Consider the following 15,163-nt stretch of genomic DNA (forward strand, 5'->3'; position numbering starts at 1 on the left):
CCTTTTCACCACTAGATGGCAGCAGCATAAATCATTCGAATTCAAACAAGGCAAATCCAAGGAATATTTTTTATTATTTATTATTACTATCAGAGACGTTGTGGTCCTGTTGGACTTGAGTCAAACTAAGAGTTCTACATCAGACCAGCTGACACATTGAAATGAAACGCACAACATCTTCCAAAAAGTTTTCAAATTATTTGGCATTCCAAAATAGGAATGTTTGGATTCATTTTAGTTTGGGATGTGCTTGTTTAAACAAAACAAAAAACAAATAAGTCACAATAAGAACTTTGCAGTCAAGTTTTTTGCAAGCACGTGAGAGCCAGGGTCAGTATCAAAAGTTTTTCTTTATATTTTTAGTTCAAGGGATAGTTTGGATTTTTTACCCAAAAAAGCCCACAATAAGTGAACTCCGCGAAGTAGCCAACTATATATTTTTTCTACAATTATTACTCACCATTCGCTTTCACACTTTTCTCAGACAGGCATTAACATTCTCTCACATTTCTCTCTTGTTTAAACACTCAAAGTTCAAATTTCTTTTGAAGTTTAATGATCAACCAACTCAGCTGGACACAAGAAATGATTAAGTAACTCGTGTATTCACCGTGCCTCTTCGTCCTGGCGCCATTTGGCTGGAGCCAAATTTTGGTATCCTTGTTAAAAACACATTGCTCCTGTCGTCATATTTTCCTCACACAGTTAGCATCTTCTGTTTCTTCTATTGTTTACAGCAGGGGTTTCAAACTTGTGCCCTGGAGGCCGAGACGCTGCAGGTTTTCTCTCCAACCAGTTTCTCCAGCAGGTGATTTAATTCATGAGCTCCTTTGCTCAAATTGAAGGTGTTGATCATTAAAATCACCTGCTTTAGTAACTGGCTGGAAAGAAAACCTGCAGCGTCTCGGCCCTCCATGGCACGAGTTTGACACCCCTGGTTTCCAGTATTGGTGGTAGGCAAGCAGCTCACCCTGTTAGCTAGTTTGGTAGCCATGACCACAACAGGAGACTGCGGGAAGGAGCATTGATCGACAGTGGTCTACAGGCAATCAGGACGCAGAAGACAATGTGCGGTGCAGACAGAAGAGCGAGAATAGAGACTACGCCATACGTACCCACAACGCAATCGGTGCCGTGCATTGCGCGAGGACTACGTCACTTCCTCCTTTTAGCACATTTTTACAACAGTGCTTCTGCGACGTCACGTGCTGTGGTAGTTATTATTTTTTAAATGTATGAACATAAATTGTCAATAACCATACGTCATATATGTAATATGTTGGGGGGTTATTTTATAAGTGACTCTTGTTAAAATACTTTGTTAGCATGTGGCTGTTTCTATTGTCTTATGACATCCACCAAGCCTGAGCTACGTAAAAACGCAATACACGTACCGCAGACATCGTATCCGGTTACTTGTAACATACATAAATAAATGCAATGAAATGCAGTGATATTTCAATGTAAACAACCACAAGCAGAGTGCGATGATGGATTGATCTAGAGCAGGGGTCTCAAACTCAATTTCACTGGGGGCCACTGGAGGGAGAGTCTGGGTGAGGCTGGGCCGCATCAAGTGTTGGGAGTAGGGCTGGGAATCTCAGGGTACCTCACGATACGATACAATTCACAATACATGGCTCACAAGAACGCTAAAGGGCCACCCCTCCCCCGGTACATGTGATAACGCCACTGTTAGTTCAGTGTTGGTGTTTACTTGCCCCTGTAAGTATGTAAGCTTGCCCGGATGTTGTGGGCTGCAGTTACACTACTCTTTGATGTCCAGTCACGAGCCGCAAGATACAATTTGGTGGGCCGCAAATGGCCCGCGGGCCGCGAGTTTGAGACCCATGCTCTAGAGGATGCAGCTGGAGGGTTTTTTTTCCCAAAACGGAGAAATACCATCCATTCAAACATATCTTCCGAGCATATGCTTTTGTGTGTATTTTCTCAGTGGCGGAAAAAAAACGTAAAATTATTTATGGAACAAAGAAAAGAGGGCTTATAAATTGTCCACATGCGCCAAGAATATAATATGAGGAAAAAAAATTATTGATTATGTTGTAATTTCTCACATTTCTGTCTATCTTAATAACGTTTTTGGGAGTGCGGGGGGCGTATGTTGCTTGCTGGCGTAAAATAGATCGACAGATGGCGTACATTACATATGCCTAACGTGACTGCCGATGTAGACGCGTTCTGCACATGCGTTGAACCCAGCTGAACCGATGGCGTTCCGGGTACGTATTGCATAGTGACGCCGCTGCCTACAACACGCAACTTCCCACACTGCAGTTCTTCTTAAAGGGTCAGGCTCAGCCTGTGACAACATTATATGCTGGAAAGAAAACAAGCACAAAAAAAAATCAAACAGCAAGTCCACGAAAGCAATGAACAGCGATGGAGCGAGGGAACACTGTACTACATCAACAGTGACTTACCCCCCTACTTGGCCCTGCGAGTCCAGTTCTGGACGCATCTTTTTCCGCAACGCAGCGCCACAGCCATCTTGTTTACGTGTGTGTTCCACATACACAAGAATGGACAGGCAACAGTGCGCAGGGATACAGTGGAAGACAAATATAACGCCGAGCGTTTAGTGAGGTCTAATTTTTTTAATGATGCAAACATATTACTCTTTTGAACGCATATTGTTTTGAGAAGCCAAACTCTTTACTTAAATGTCCCAGCAACTAAGCGGAACTACGTTCCTCGTCACGGAAATCCGACCAGAACCGGACTTGTGGGACCAAGTGGGGGGTGGTACGTCACCATTGATACACTACACTGCTGATGGGGATGTCATACAACTTCATGTCAACACAAGCTACTGAGTTCCAGTTCAACAGCTGTATTGAAAACCTGTGCTTAATAATGCTCAGTTGTGACACTGTCTGGGAGGTTTTAATTTAACAATATGTTTATTTTTTTATTGTACAATTGTACTGTATCATACTGAGCGCTGTACCTAACATTTTGGTTGTTTGGCTACATGAGCTCTTGTGTTGGCTATGATGGGATTCTGCAAGTGTACCTAATGTTGTGAATGTGTATAAAGGCAGTATTCATTTTTAATGAGGTGAAGTGACCCTGTAATTGCCTCCTCTTAGTAATTTCACCAGATCATAGCTCCAAACATAATCCCGGTCCGGTCCGCCTCATAATCTGCCAGAGGACCGAGCCTTCCTCCCCTGCTCCCGCTGCATCCGCTGGCCCTCCCGGCGGCGGTTGATGGCCTTTGTGCTGGCGCGAAGTTTGCGTAGCCTGAGCGCTCGCAGGCGCAGCTGCAGGTCCTGCGGGATCTTTCCCCCCTTGGCCCGGATCTCCTTCAGCCTCTGGATGGGTGTCTGGGTCAGGCTGAAGTCGCAGACGGTGGCACGGGGCTCCATTCCCACGTGGCAGTGACGCATGGATGGGAAGTAACCCTCGGCCCAAACCACCACCTTGTACTCGCCCGGGTTCAGGAGGCGCCAGTAGTCCCCATCGGCAGCTGGAGGGGACATCATCATAAGGGGGTGTCTGGATTCAGAACTGAGATTTTAAACAAACACTACCTGATCTGATGTCGTGTCCATGGTCCTCCACCTTGATCACAGCATCTCCTATTCCTTTTTTGGTCTCCTTGTCCCTCACCACCCCTTTAATCCCTCTGTGAACCTGAGAGAAGACAACATGAGCTGTGAGACCCCCAAGCATACGAACACTTTCACAGAGATCCTGCAAAACTGAAACTTGAAAAAAAAACACCTTTTTTTGGCTTGTGCCTGTCACACGGAACTCAGCTACTGTACGTGCACTTTTTGGCACCCTTTCGTTGGATGTACAAACGCAGCGATAGCGTACCTAAAGGAAGTACGTACCCGAGGCAGCGATAACTGACCTGCTCCATGTAGATGATCAGAGATTCCTTGTTGTTCTCCCACTCGATGGGAAGCTCGCTGGCATGAGGGAACTTGTCGCAGGACAGTTCCACCGTCACCTCGAAGCAATTGGTGTGCATGTAACTGAAATCGTTCATACCTGCAGCACAACAATTACGACAGTCACAATTGCTCCCCTTTTTGCCTTTTAGGTGTCAAAATATCATATTGCAGTGGATCCCTGCACGTTTGCGATCACCTTTCAAGGCCCTGCAAATCTGCGGATTTTTGGTCAAATGTCTTTTTTTTTGTTTGTTTGTTTACATCACTATAGTAATAGGAAGAGAGTGAAGTTTGGTGCGGGACCATTTTTAACGTGTTTATAAATATTGAAAAACAGTGGATCTCCACATGTTAACAATTCAGGCTTCTAAGGCCTGGAAAAACTCACAGATTTTTGGTCAAAAATGTGTCCCTCGTTTATCACGGTCAATTGCTTCCAGACCCGACCGGGATATGTGAATTTCCGCTAAGTAGGTTTCAATATTAATAAGCAGAATATTTTTGTAGCTAGATTTTTTTTAAACATTATTAGAGCCCTCTAGACAAGAAACAACACCCCGATAGTCACTTTTACACTCATATTACCCAAAATATTAGATATAATCAGAGAAAATAACCCATTTAAGGCACACATAAGACTCATGGTCGTGTGTGTGCGTCAATAAATGTCTTCAGGTCGTGTGGACAGGAAGTGACGTCAGCGATTCAGAGTTTAGTTTTAGCTGGAGTACGGCCACAACAGAAGCCCGTGTTGTCATTATGATGCCTTTGTTATGTTATTATTACAGTATGCCTCTTCTGAGATAAATAATTATAAAATACTAAAAGCCTGTTGGCAATCAAGTCTGGTGCGTGTTGCTAGTGACACCTAGTGGCCAGTAGACTGCACTTCATTAAGCTCTTGTGTTGCTCTTGTGTTTTGTGCTTGAAAATGCTTAATTTAGGCCAAGGAATACATAACATTTGCTTAAATTCGCATTTTGTTAGACTAATAATAGGCTGTGGTCAACCACAAAACAGCGCTCATTTACAACTTAATTATTATTTTTTTTAAACGCAATAGAGTGAGCGAGCGATGTTTGAACCGTGACGGAGCAAGGTTTAATACAGCCTGTTATTAGTCAAATAAATTATTTGCATTATTTGCATTTGCATATTTAAGCAAATGTTACATTTTTTTAAAATCAGAAGACATTGTGATAATATGTAGTATTGTATACTGGTCACTAGGTGTCAGTAATGTTACTGTAATGAGAGTAACATTGAGACACACAAGCACCAGACTTGGTCGCCGGAACAACAGGCTTTCATTACACGTTTGACTTATCCCACAACAGGCACAATAATCCCTAATAAAAACACAAGCTAAATTGCTGCAGTAACCCACACCAAGCTGCAACTCAACTCTGAACCCCCAATGTCACTTCCTGTCTCGCCTTCCACTCAGCTCCCCGAGCAGCGGAGCACATTTACAGAAACACACACAAGCACGAGTATTATGTATGTTTCAAATTGCTTATTTTCTATAATAATAATAACAATATAAGTAAAGTGTAAGTGTAAAGACTATGGAGGTGTTATTTCATGTCTAGAGGGCTCTAATAATGTTAAGAACTGTATTTAGAAGGTCGTAAACAGGTTTTCTATGTAATGTTAATTAATATGACAATATTCCATTTATAAACATTCACTATACAATATCAACATACTTTGTGGAAATTCACTTTTCACTGTCGGGTCTGGAACCAATTAACCAGGATAAACGATTGTGATATGCAGCTCAAATGTACAGCATACATGCATCACCGTTAGAAAGCCCACCATTTTTACCTTTGTGTCTTTATGCTTCACTGATCACGTTTCTTTGTCAAGATTTGAGATTTTGCACTTTGCTATGCCGCCCTTGAACGCTCCATAATTGTGTGCTGAGACACAAAAATCTGTTTGTTAGGCTAGGAAAGCGCTAGCTTGGACAGTCATGAATCATCTTACATAATCATTCATTGGTGGTGAGTAGTTACACATTTTATACTTTTTATACTTATACACATTTTTAGAGCTTAACACTGGATTGTGTTGCAAGTGAACAATGGCAATTGAATTGAGACAAGGGAGGGTTCTGGATCTGACTCTAATCTAATAATTACAATAAATACACCTTTTATTGCAAATTTTGATCTGAAATCAGAGGAAAACATCAACGTCAAGCTAGGAGGAAGGTTTGAGGGGGGCAAGCAGTGTGTCAAAAACAGACATTTTTATGGGCGTACCAATTATTCGCTGTTTTTTGCCGCCAAAAAACGGGCTTCTTCGTGATAGATGTGACGTATTTTTTGACGAATAACATTTCGCGTATCTGAAATATTGATCTTTTTAGGAATGATGCCCGTTAGAAAGTCAGTGTCTGAAGCAAGTCTCAAGTCTCAAGTGGTGTTAAAGGGGACCTACTATGCTTTTCCTCTTTTCTGATCTATAAATGTTGCTACAATGTTGTATTCTTGTGTTAAACAATGCCAACGTGTCAGATAATGAGGTTTGCGCATTTGGAAGTGAGCCCTGAAAGCAGTTTTGGACGGCTCTGCACGCTGTGTTTTACAGAGTTTTTTTAACAGAGTCCCACTGACATCAGCGCAACCTGGGCTTCCTAATATGGGCATGCCTAGGCAAACACTGTAGGCCTGCTCTTCCCCCGCTCTGCTTCACTCTGCTCTGTTCAGCATGTTAGCACGTATGGCTCCCAGGAAACGTTTGTTCAGGTGTGCCTCAAGAGGCAAGCATCAACCAGAAGTGGTTGGAGTTGCTGATTCCCGGCCAGCAAGAGAAAAATATGCTCGTCTGTCAACGCCACTTCACACGGGACTGTTTTGTGAACATGGGTCAATACGAAGCTGGACTATCCGCCAAACTGTTGCTGAAGTCCGACGCCTTTCCAACGTTACTCGGTCGTGTTGAAGAGTCAGAAGAGCAAACTGTAAGTAACAATTTATCAGTGTCCTAACTGTGTTTCTTTTGTGTAAGTAATCGGACAAAAGGGGTGCGGCAGCTGTCCGGAAGTCCTCAGGAACGCCTGGGAGTGTGACCAATCAGGGCGGAGTGGGCTCGGCAGGAGGGGTACCGGGAGGAGCGCCGGGGGTTGAGTAAATTACACAGACCCTTTGGGCGGAGGGCAGGAAACACTGCAGGAAGAGGTGCAGAGTCTGGAAAGATCTAGAAAGCTTTCTGTTCGGATTATCGTGTGTAGCTGCTCTATAGGAGTCCAGAACTCAATACAAAGGCCCGAAAATTAGTATAATAGGTCCCCTTTAAGTCTCAGGTAAAGGTGTGCAAGTCAAGTCAATTCTCAAGTTGAGACAAGTCAGGTCAAGTCTGAAGTCATAGGCTTGACATTTTTGAGTCCTTACAAGTTATAAGCACTGTTGAGTGTGTAAAATTCCATTTTAACAATGTAAGAATCAATTAAATTAGACAAATACAGTAAATGCATTTTTTTTCATGTTTTTCACTATTTTCTGCTGAGGGGCTTGCTCACGGCTAATGTGCGATTGTTTTTTTTTAAGCATAAACATTTTGCATTTTTGAGATATTGGACTTTTTAGCAATGATGCCATGGCATGGCTTCACAGCACTGTGAAGCCAAGTGTCCAATCAGATTATTACGATGCCACCAGGGGGCATGCTTGCAGCGTGTTTAGGAATTGCTATGATTTTCTGTCATGTATTAACTTGCATCTCAGTCAGACTTACTTCCAGGGACGGTGTGCCAGGCGCCACCATTGATGATGTTGTTGTAGGTCTGGAAGTCCTCGTAGTGGCAGATGCGGCGCTCGGGGTTGGCCATGGCCAGGTTGGTGGAGGCGTAGACGGTGGCCAGCCAGCGGAAGAAGGCGTTGTCGGTGGTGGGAGTGTTCTCCTTGGGCGCCCAGCCCCGGGTGCCGTCATAGGGGTACGTCACCACCAGCTCACCCCCGTGGAGATTGGCACTCAACACAAAGGGAATGTCCTGCATCCAGCTGATGACAGCACGCGTCTCCGGAGCAACCTGGGAGATGGACAAGGTCATTGATGGTTACGCTCCCCCTGATGACAAGAATCTACTTGCCGTGTCCTTACGAGGGCGTCCTCTTTGGTGTAGTATTCTGGGATGGGAATGTAATGGTTGGGCACTTTGGATGCGTCCTCCGCCTCCTCTTGAGCGTCCCACATGATGTTGTTCAGGTCTGGGAAGTTGTGGTTCAGGTCTATTCCTTCAAAGGTGTATCGTCCCTCACCCCAGCCGGCCAGTTCGGAACCCTGGGGGAACATCACTGTATAAGGCTGAGGTTTCCCAGCACCAACCGGAAGCAGCGTACCTTCTTGTAAGCCACTTCGTATCCGTCAGGGTTCATGGAGGGAAGAAGGTGGATCCGTGTCTCAGTGACGAGCCGGACGATGCGTTGGTTGCCTTTCTTGTACTCCCGGCAAATGTACTGCATGAGGTTGAGCACCAGCTCGCGGCCCAGGACCTCATTTCCATGCATCCCAGCCACATAGCGGAACTCAGGCTCACCTGACAAGGAGAGTCACTACATGTGAAATAAGGACATCAGGATTAAGGGCTACCTTCCAGGTTGCTCCTAACCAAGTTCATGCTTCCCAGGATTATCAGAGATCTCCATGACGTAGAGTTTGAGGCCCATGTAGCTCTTCCCGATGGTGTAGATACGCGTGATGTCAGAGCACTCCTCAGACACCGTCTTCATCAACTTTTAGGACAGAGGGTGACAGGGCAAGTTAGTCTCTGAGGTGAATCTAAGGTACTGGACCTTTTACCTTTCTCATCTCTTTGTAGTTGTGGTGTCTGAAATCTAGAGCATCTTTTGGTTCAGCATCCTTTGCGGGATATGGCTCTACAATAAAGACACCAACACTCAGACATCCATCTCTTTTTTCTTCATCTGCTGTTTGTTAGTCTTTACCGTCGACCCGGCATCCGAGGATCTCAGCTCGGAGGCAGATGTCGCCTTCATGGAACCAGCTTTGTGGATTGATGCGTATGTAACGTGCAACAACGGGGACAGGAAGGATCCCCAGCACCGGAGTCTCTGCATCTTTGTTGCCTTCAAATATCTGCATTCACAACATTACATCTTCGTTTGGGAGACATGTCTGCATGTACGGTATGTGACATAGGTGTTTTATGACACCTAGCGTTTTATGACAGTATATCTTGTCAAGGGACAACACTGTAGAAAGAAGCTTAAATATACTTTGGAGTACAGCTTGGAGAGCAGAATAGATTTACTAGCAGGGATGTCTGATAATATGGTGAGGAGGGGAGCGGGAATGTAAAAAAAACAACAAAACGTGGAAATGGTGGCAGGCAGACGTGCCAGGCCAGACTCCTGGGCCACACTTTGCCACACTCAGTCGCAAGTATTTCTCAGATGTTTCCTTACACGAGTTGTACAACGTTGTTTACAGCCACGTCGAGAAGCTAATTGCTGATCCTGCATCCATTAGCTTCACAACACATTTGTGTTAAGATAGATAGATTCTTGATTCATCTCCAAGAGAAATTCACATTTCCAGCAGCTCTGCAAAAATGTCAGAATTAACCTAATCCCTTAATTACAAAATAAAACAACCAAGGCAAGACATGAGCAATAAGAAAAATAAGAACATAGAATAAGAATAAATAAAGACGGATCAGATCACGTCAAATTTGTAGTGCAATAATACATAATAAATAATAATAATACATAATAATACGCAATAAGGTAATAAGTCCAGTCCAGTCCTTCCACGACAGGAGATATGTGATGTTACACATATTGGTATACGTATCGGTTGATATCGGAATCGGAAATTGATTGTTATCGGCAAAAAAAACCAATATGGGACATCCCTGCTTACTATGCACTGAAAATGAGCCAACACACAGCCGTTATTGTCTAAATAGGTGACAGCAAGCACACCTCACAGTGAAAATGCCCAAATTGTGTCCTTGCTGTGACTATTTAGTATGAACACCATTGTTATCTAGCGCTGCCTTAATCCTCTTGGACATGGAATTGAGCATAGCTGCACAGGTTGTTGGTGGAATCCTTTTCCACTCTGCCATGATGACATCACTGGTGGATGTTAGACACCTTGGACTCTTCCTTCTTCCTTCCTTCCGCTTGAGAATGCCCCAGTTGGGTTCAGGTGTGAAGGAGACACTCCATCACCTTCACCTTCCTCAACAAGACACTTGTCATGTGTTTGTACTCCTTATCATGTTGGAAAACTGCCATGCGGCCCGGCGTCCATATCACAGTACAACATCACAGTACATGTTGAAAGTATAGATGTCCGATAATATTGACCGATTTCTGTCCAATATAAGCACAAAATCAATATAGTGGTTTGGTTTTTTCTGTCGATAATGATATCGGATCAGGTTTTTCCTGGATTTTGTCTAAATGAACGGATAACACTCGGTATGTGACCTTTCCCGGCACACAAGTGATGACATCAGTATGCCTTTATGACCTTCTGTATGTTTTTTAACATTATTAGAGCCCTCTGGGGATGAAATAACACCCCACCACCTTTACACTCATATTACCCAATATAATAGGCATAATAATAGAAAATAAGACATAAAATAAACTCATGAATCTTAGCATTGGGTGAGTTCCTTCTTTTTGTTGTTGAAAATGCTTAATTTACGCCAAAAATACCTGAAATTTTCTTAAACATGCATATTTTTTACTAATAATAGGCAGTAGTCAACCACGAAACAGCGACGTTTTATTACGGTAATTGATATATTTTGGAAAACCGTGCTAGACCGAAGCCGTGAAATTGAAAGCGCGATGTGGCGAGGGACGAATGCATTTCCAACTTTTGCCTTTAGATTGTAAATATGCAGTTTGCAATCTTTGTCTTCCTTCAATACCCGCTCGCTTGTTCAGTCATTCCATGAGATGTCACCTGACATGAGGGAAGAGCTGCTGCATATACTGTATTGGTTGACATTGGTATCGGGAATGAAGTGCTGGACAGTATCTGCATATTGGATATCGGTAAGAAGGCCAATAGTAAGCATCTCTACTTGGAAGTCGTCCTTCTCCTCATTGAACCACAGCTCCCCAGTTCCGGTAGTACTCATGAATATCCCCATATTCGGCTGGACGTGGCTACGCTACTCTGCTGTCGATAGTCTGTGATGTGCTGGAGCCCCGCCCACATGCGCCGAGGGTCTGAGGTGGAATAGTAGCCCTCCAGCTTCTGTCTGTACTGTCTTTTGGCCTCTCATATGGACCTCCTCAGGTCATATCTGGCCTTTTTGTAGTCATCAGCGGTGCCCATGACAAATGCAGTCGAACGAGCACGTAGCTTAGCCCTTACATCACAGTTCATCCACTGTTTTTGGTTAGGGTATTTTCTGTAATACTTGGTGGTGGTAACAGTCTCTATGCATGTGCTAATGTAGCCAGTAACAGCAGAAGCATATTCATCCAAATCAACAGTACAATCTTCCCTCCCCGCTGCAGTTTTAAACACATCCCAGTTTGTGCAGCCAAAGCAGTCCTGAAGTACTTGATCAGTTTCTTCATTCCACACTTTAACTGCTATACTTACAGGGGGAGCTTTTTTGAGAAGTTGTCTGTAGGTTGGATAAAGGAATATGGAGATGTGGTCAGCCTTTCCAAAGTGGGGTCTTGGAACAGCCTTCAAAGCACCTTTCATGTTGCTGTAGACTTGGTCCAGGATGTTATTTTCCCTTGTGGGAAAGCTCACATACTGGTAATATTTGGGGAGGACAGAGGTGCAAACAGCTTTTACCCACAGGCCATCAGGCTTCTCAATGAAGCACTCAGACACGCCACACGCAACACACACTCATAGCACTTTATTTATTTATTTATTTATTTGTATTATTTACTTGTATTAATGTCTCTTCTGTTGTTGTTGCTTAATTTCTTGGTATTTATGTATATGTGTTTATGTTTCTTATGTTCTTATTCTTTCTTGTGTTTTTCTTTCTTTTCTTGGGAGAATGAACAGAATAAGATTTTCATTGCATGGTATAACTGCTGTTTTACCATGCACATGACAATAAAACTCTCTTGAATCTTGAATGTAAGCAAGACACAATTATTTTGAGAAAATCCCAGAAAACCTGGCTAGTTATTACCATTTTTTAAAATTTATGTCGCCGCCAAGGCTGTTTCATGTGCGGCTTTGACGTACTAGACCTATCAGGAAGACAATGTCACAGTACACGTTGGAATTCATCTTTCCTCTCAATGAGCACTCATGCAGCCCCAGACCATGACGCCACACCACCCTGCTTGACTGTAGGCAACATACAATTATCTGGCTACTCACTTGTGTTGCCAGCTATTTAGGCAATAATGGCTGTGTTGACTCATTTTCAGTGGCGAGTAAATGTATCTGCCACACGAGCCATGTTTACTTTCGATAGTACTGTCCTTGACCACATATACTGTCAGAAAAATGTTTGCTGAAATGTAACTACAAAGACTTACCGCTTCTTGAGTCCCATTCATGCAGGTTTTCCAGCTTATAGAGTCATTACTCAGCTGGACTTTGTAGGTTTCGACCCAGTCTTGCCTACAACAGACACCAGACAGCCATCTGGTTTAATGACACCAAAAGCACAACAACAAAAAAAAACACAAATCTCTGATCCTGACACTACCTGACCTCCAGATGGTGTTCCGGCCCTGCAAGATGACGCCTGCGAAGCGAGTGAGGTGCAGGGCGTCCACCTCCAGCCACTGGTGCCGGTCTTTGTAGTCGGCACACCAAGCGCCGTCGTACAGATCCCCGTCCTCGATGCCAGACTGGGATGAGCATCACACACAAACACACACAGCAATGCTTAGGTCAGCTTCTGTGGGAACTACACACTTCAAATCATCGAAACAAATCAAACTTTATTTATAAACCCCGTTTCATACATATAAAATGCAACCCAAAATTCTTTACAGAATTAAAAACAATTCTAATTAATTCTAATCAAATTAAAATATGTCAGAGCACAGAGGAGCCAGGTGAGGAAACACTAGGACTGCACCAGGAGCCCATCAGACCACAGCCACAAGGACGCTGACACAGGGGACCCGCTGCAGCCATGACCAATATAACACTGATGCAGAGGACTCCCTCTGAGGAACTCTGGAAGATAAAACTAATAAAACTCAAAGATAAAAGTAATACAACGTATGAAATAGTAAACACTAAATGATCAAAGAGGTGGGTCTTGAGCCTGGCCTTAAAAACCTCAAGATTCTCTGCAGCCCTGAGGTCCTCCGGCAGAATGTTCCATAAATGTGTGGCATAATATTGAAGACCCCTCCCACTTGGCTGTGCCTCCGTTGTGTAATAGTTTGATTGACAGTTATCGCTTTCAGACGCACTCCGTGACTTATTTTGTAATGTAAGGAAATTACATTTACAAAATGTCCCCACCTGGATGTTCAGTCTGCCTCTGTGAGGACCCAGACCGAACCTCTGGAAGGAGGAAGCTTGAATTTGGGTGTCATCAACCTTGAGGGACTCCAGGCCCAATGGAGGACAACCTAGAAGCGGAGAAGACATGTAACAACGTTATACTGTGGACCCCCGTACATTTGCCATTCGGCATTCATTTTTGGTCCAAAATATGTTTTCATTTTTATTATTAATAGGCCATTTTAAAGGGGGTGTGGTGTCATAAGCGTATCAATTACTCAAGAGTGTTCGCCATTCACTAGTGGTCCCGGAACATATGGATCTACTGTATGAACCACTGAAGGGTTAAGAAAGTTCTCTTTCTGCTTCTTCTGAGTAAGCAAACTGTTGTAATCTGAGATCTTGGTCTCTCAGCAATGCGGGAAATATGGATAATCGTGGTGGGTCAGTTCAGTGGGAGTTTAGAGGCCCACTTCTCCTGGAAGAGGAGGGCGGTGGGGGTTCAAGAAGGAAATGTGCACTGCAGATAAGTGAGTCCTCGGAGACTGTGCATGTAACATGAGAGTCAGAGACTCTCTCCACGGCCTCGGCAACAAGCAATAGCACGGCCATGAATCACAAAACAGACGCGTGTTTGCCAGTAATGTTGTCTCGTGTAGCGCGGAACGTGGGATAAATCACATGCTTGTTTTAAACCTAAAAGGATGAATGCATTACTCACATTGGCTAATGGACACCAGGTTTTAATATAAAATAAAAATTCATGCAAAGGGTGAAGGAAGGCCTCCAAGTCCAGACCGCATACTTGGGGGAATTCAGCAAACATCTGGCAACAAGGCGGGAATAAATGTGCTTAGTTGCACTTCTGTCTACATATATTATCCTGATGAACACAAACAGTCATTAATAGAGCATAATTTGCCCTCATAGTCCTTTTTTGGATGCATACATGACATATAAGGAGATCCATGATCCCAGCTACACTTTATGTTCTTATGCAAAGGCTGAGTTCACATTTAGTGTTCTAAGTAAGCCTAAAGAAGTATGACTAGTCCTACCTAGTCCCGTCTTCTCCTCCCTCACATCAACTTCATCATCCTCCTTCTCAGCGCTTTGGCCGTGCTGCTTGACGTCTTTCTGCGTGACTCTGCCGGGAGGTGTCGTCGGCACCTGACCTCCCTCAGACCTCAGAGTCCATCTGGACGTGAAGTTGAGTGAAGGAGTCGCGGTGGTTGCATCGCTCGTCATCAGAAAGCCTCCCAGGAGGATGAGAGCCAGAGCGAACCGTGACTTTTCCATCCTGGTTTTTGTTTGCTGCAGCAGTGTGGAGGGAGGAAAACTTTATGTGGGGATGAGAGAGGAGGAGGGGAAGGGGGGAGACCTCCATTCCTCCTCATGCCCAACCCCACCTCCTCCATTGTGATGCTCCAGCCAACATTTGCAACATTAGAAGACAATATTGGTTGTGTTTTCTGTGCACATTGGTTCCATGTGAGGAACTCAACAAAGGAAGCTGCCTGAAGAAAAGTCATTTTCTTACGTTTTCTTTCTTATTTTAGATTGTTACCATGTGCGCATGCAAAAATGTACATCCAAATAGTGAATTTGTTTTTTCAGCAGGTTGTGTTATGACTATATTAGACATTTGGTGTGTTAAAAATGTGAAGGTGTGACAGAGCTTTGCAGCAATTTTATAAACAAAACTAATAGTGAAAAGTCCACCCCTTTACTGTTTACCATTTTATGAGGTCTGTGTTCACTGTGCAATCCAACGCAGATAACCACATTCCGTTTAA

The 15,163-nt window shown here is 43.7% G+C and overlaps 1 protein-coding gene across 1 annotated transcript; it reads right to left on the reverse strand.

The window, feature by feature from the left end:
- Window positions 1-66: 66 nt before the first annotated feature.
- On the reverse strand, window positions 67-14,678 carry cpxm1a (carboxypeptidase X (M14 family), member 1a). Its single transcript, XM_054797527.1, has 13 exons — window positions 14,426-14,678; window positions 13,386-13,495; window positions 12,618-12,757; window positions 12,440-12,524; window positions 8,879-9,029; window positions 8,733-8,809; window positions 8,542-8,665; window positions 8,273-8,469; window positions 8,034-8,213; window positions 7,668-7,962; window positions 3,881-4,020; window positions 3,555-3,657; window positions 67-3,490 (listed from the first exon to the last, which is right to left on the reverse strand). Exons 1-13 carry the CDS (start codon window positions 14,664-14,666, stop codon window positions 3,159-3,161), a joined length of 2,175 nt encoding a protein of 724 aa, XP_054653502.1. The 5' UTR covers window positions 14,667-14,678; the 3' UTR covers window positions 67-3,158.
- Window positions 14,679-15,163: the final 485 nt, after the last annotated feature.

The sequence above is a fragment of the Dunckerocampus dactyliophorus genome, chromosome 13 (genome assembly GCF_027744805.1).
Source record: "Dunckerocampus dactyliophorus isolate RoL2022-P2 chromosome 13, RoL_Ddac_1.1, whole genome shotgun sequence".
Lineage (NCBI taxonomy): Eukaryota > Metazoa > Chordata > Actinopteri > Syngnathiformes > Syngnathidae > Dunckerocampus > Dunckerocampus dactyliophorus.

Coding starts and splice junctions, on each gene's coding strand:
- cpxm1a (XM_054797527.1), bottom strand. CDS start 14,666: ATGGAAAAGTCACGGTTCGCTCTGGCTCTCATCCTCCTGGGAGGCTTT. Junction 13,496..14,425: donor GGAGGAGAAGACGGGACTAG/GTAGGACTAGTC, acceptor CTCCGCTTCTAG/GTTGTCCTCCATTGGGCCTG. Junction 8,470..8,541: donor TCCTGGGAAGCATGAACTTG/GTTAGGAGCAAC, acceptor TCTCCTTGTCAG/GTGAGCCTGAGTTCCGCTAT.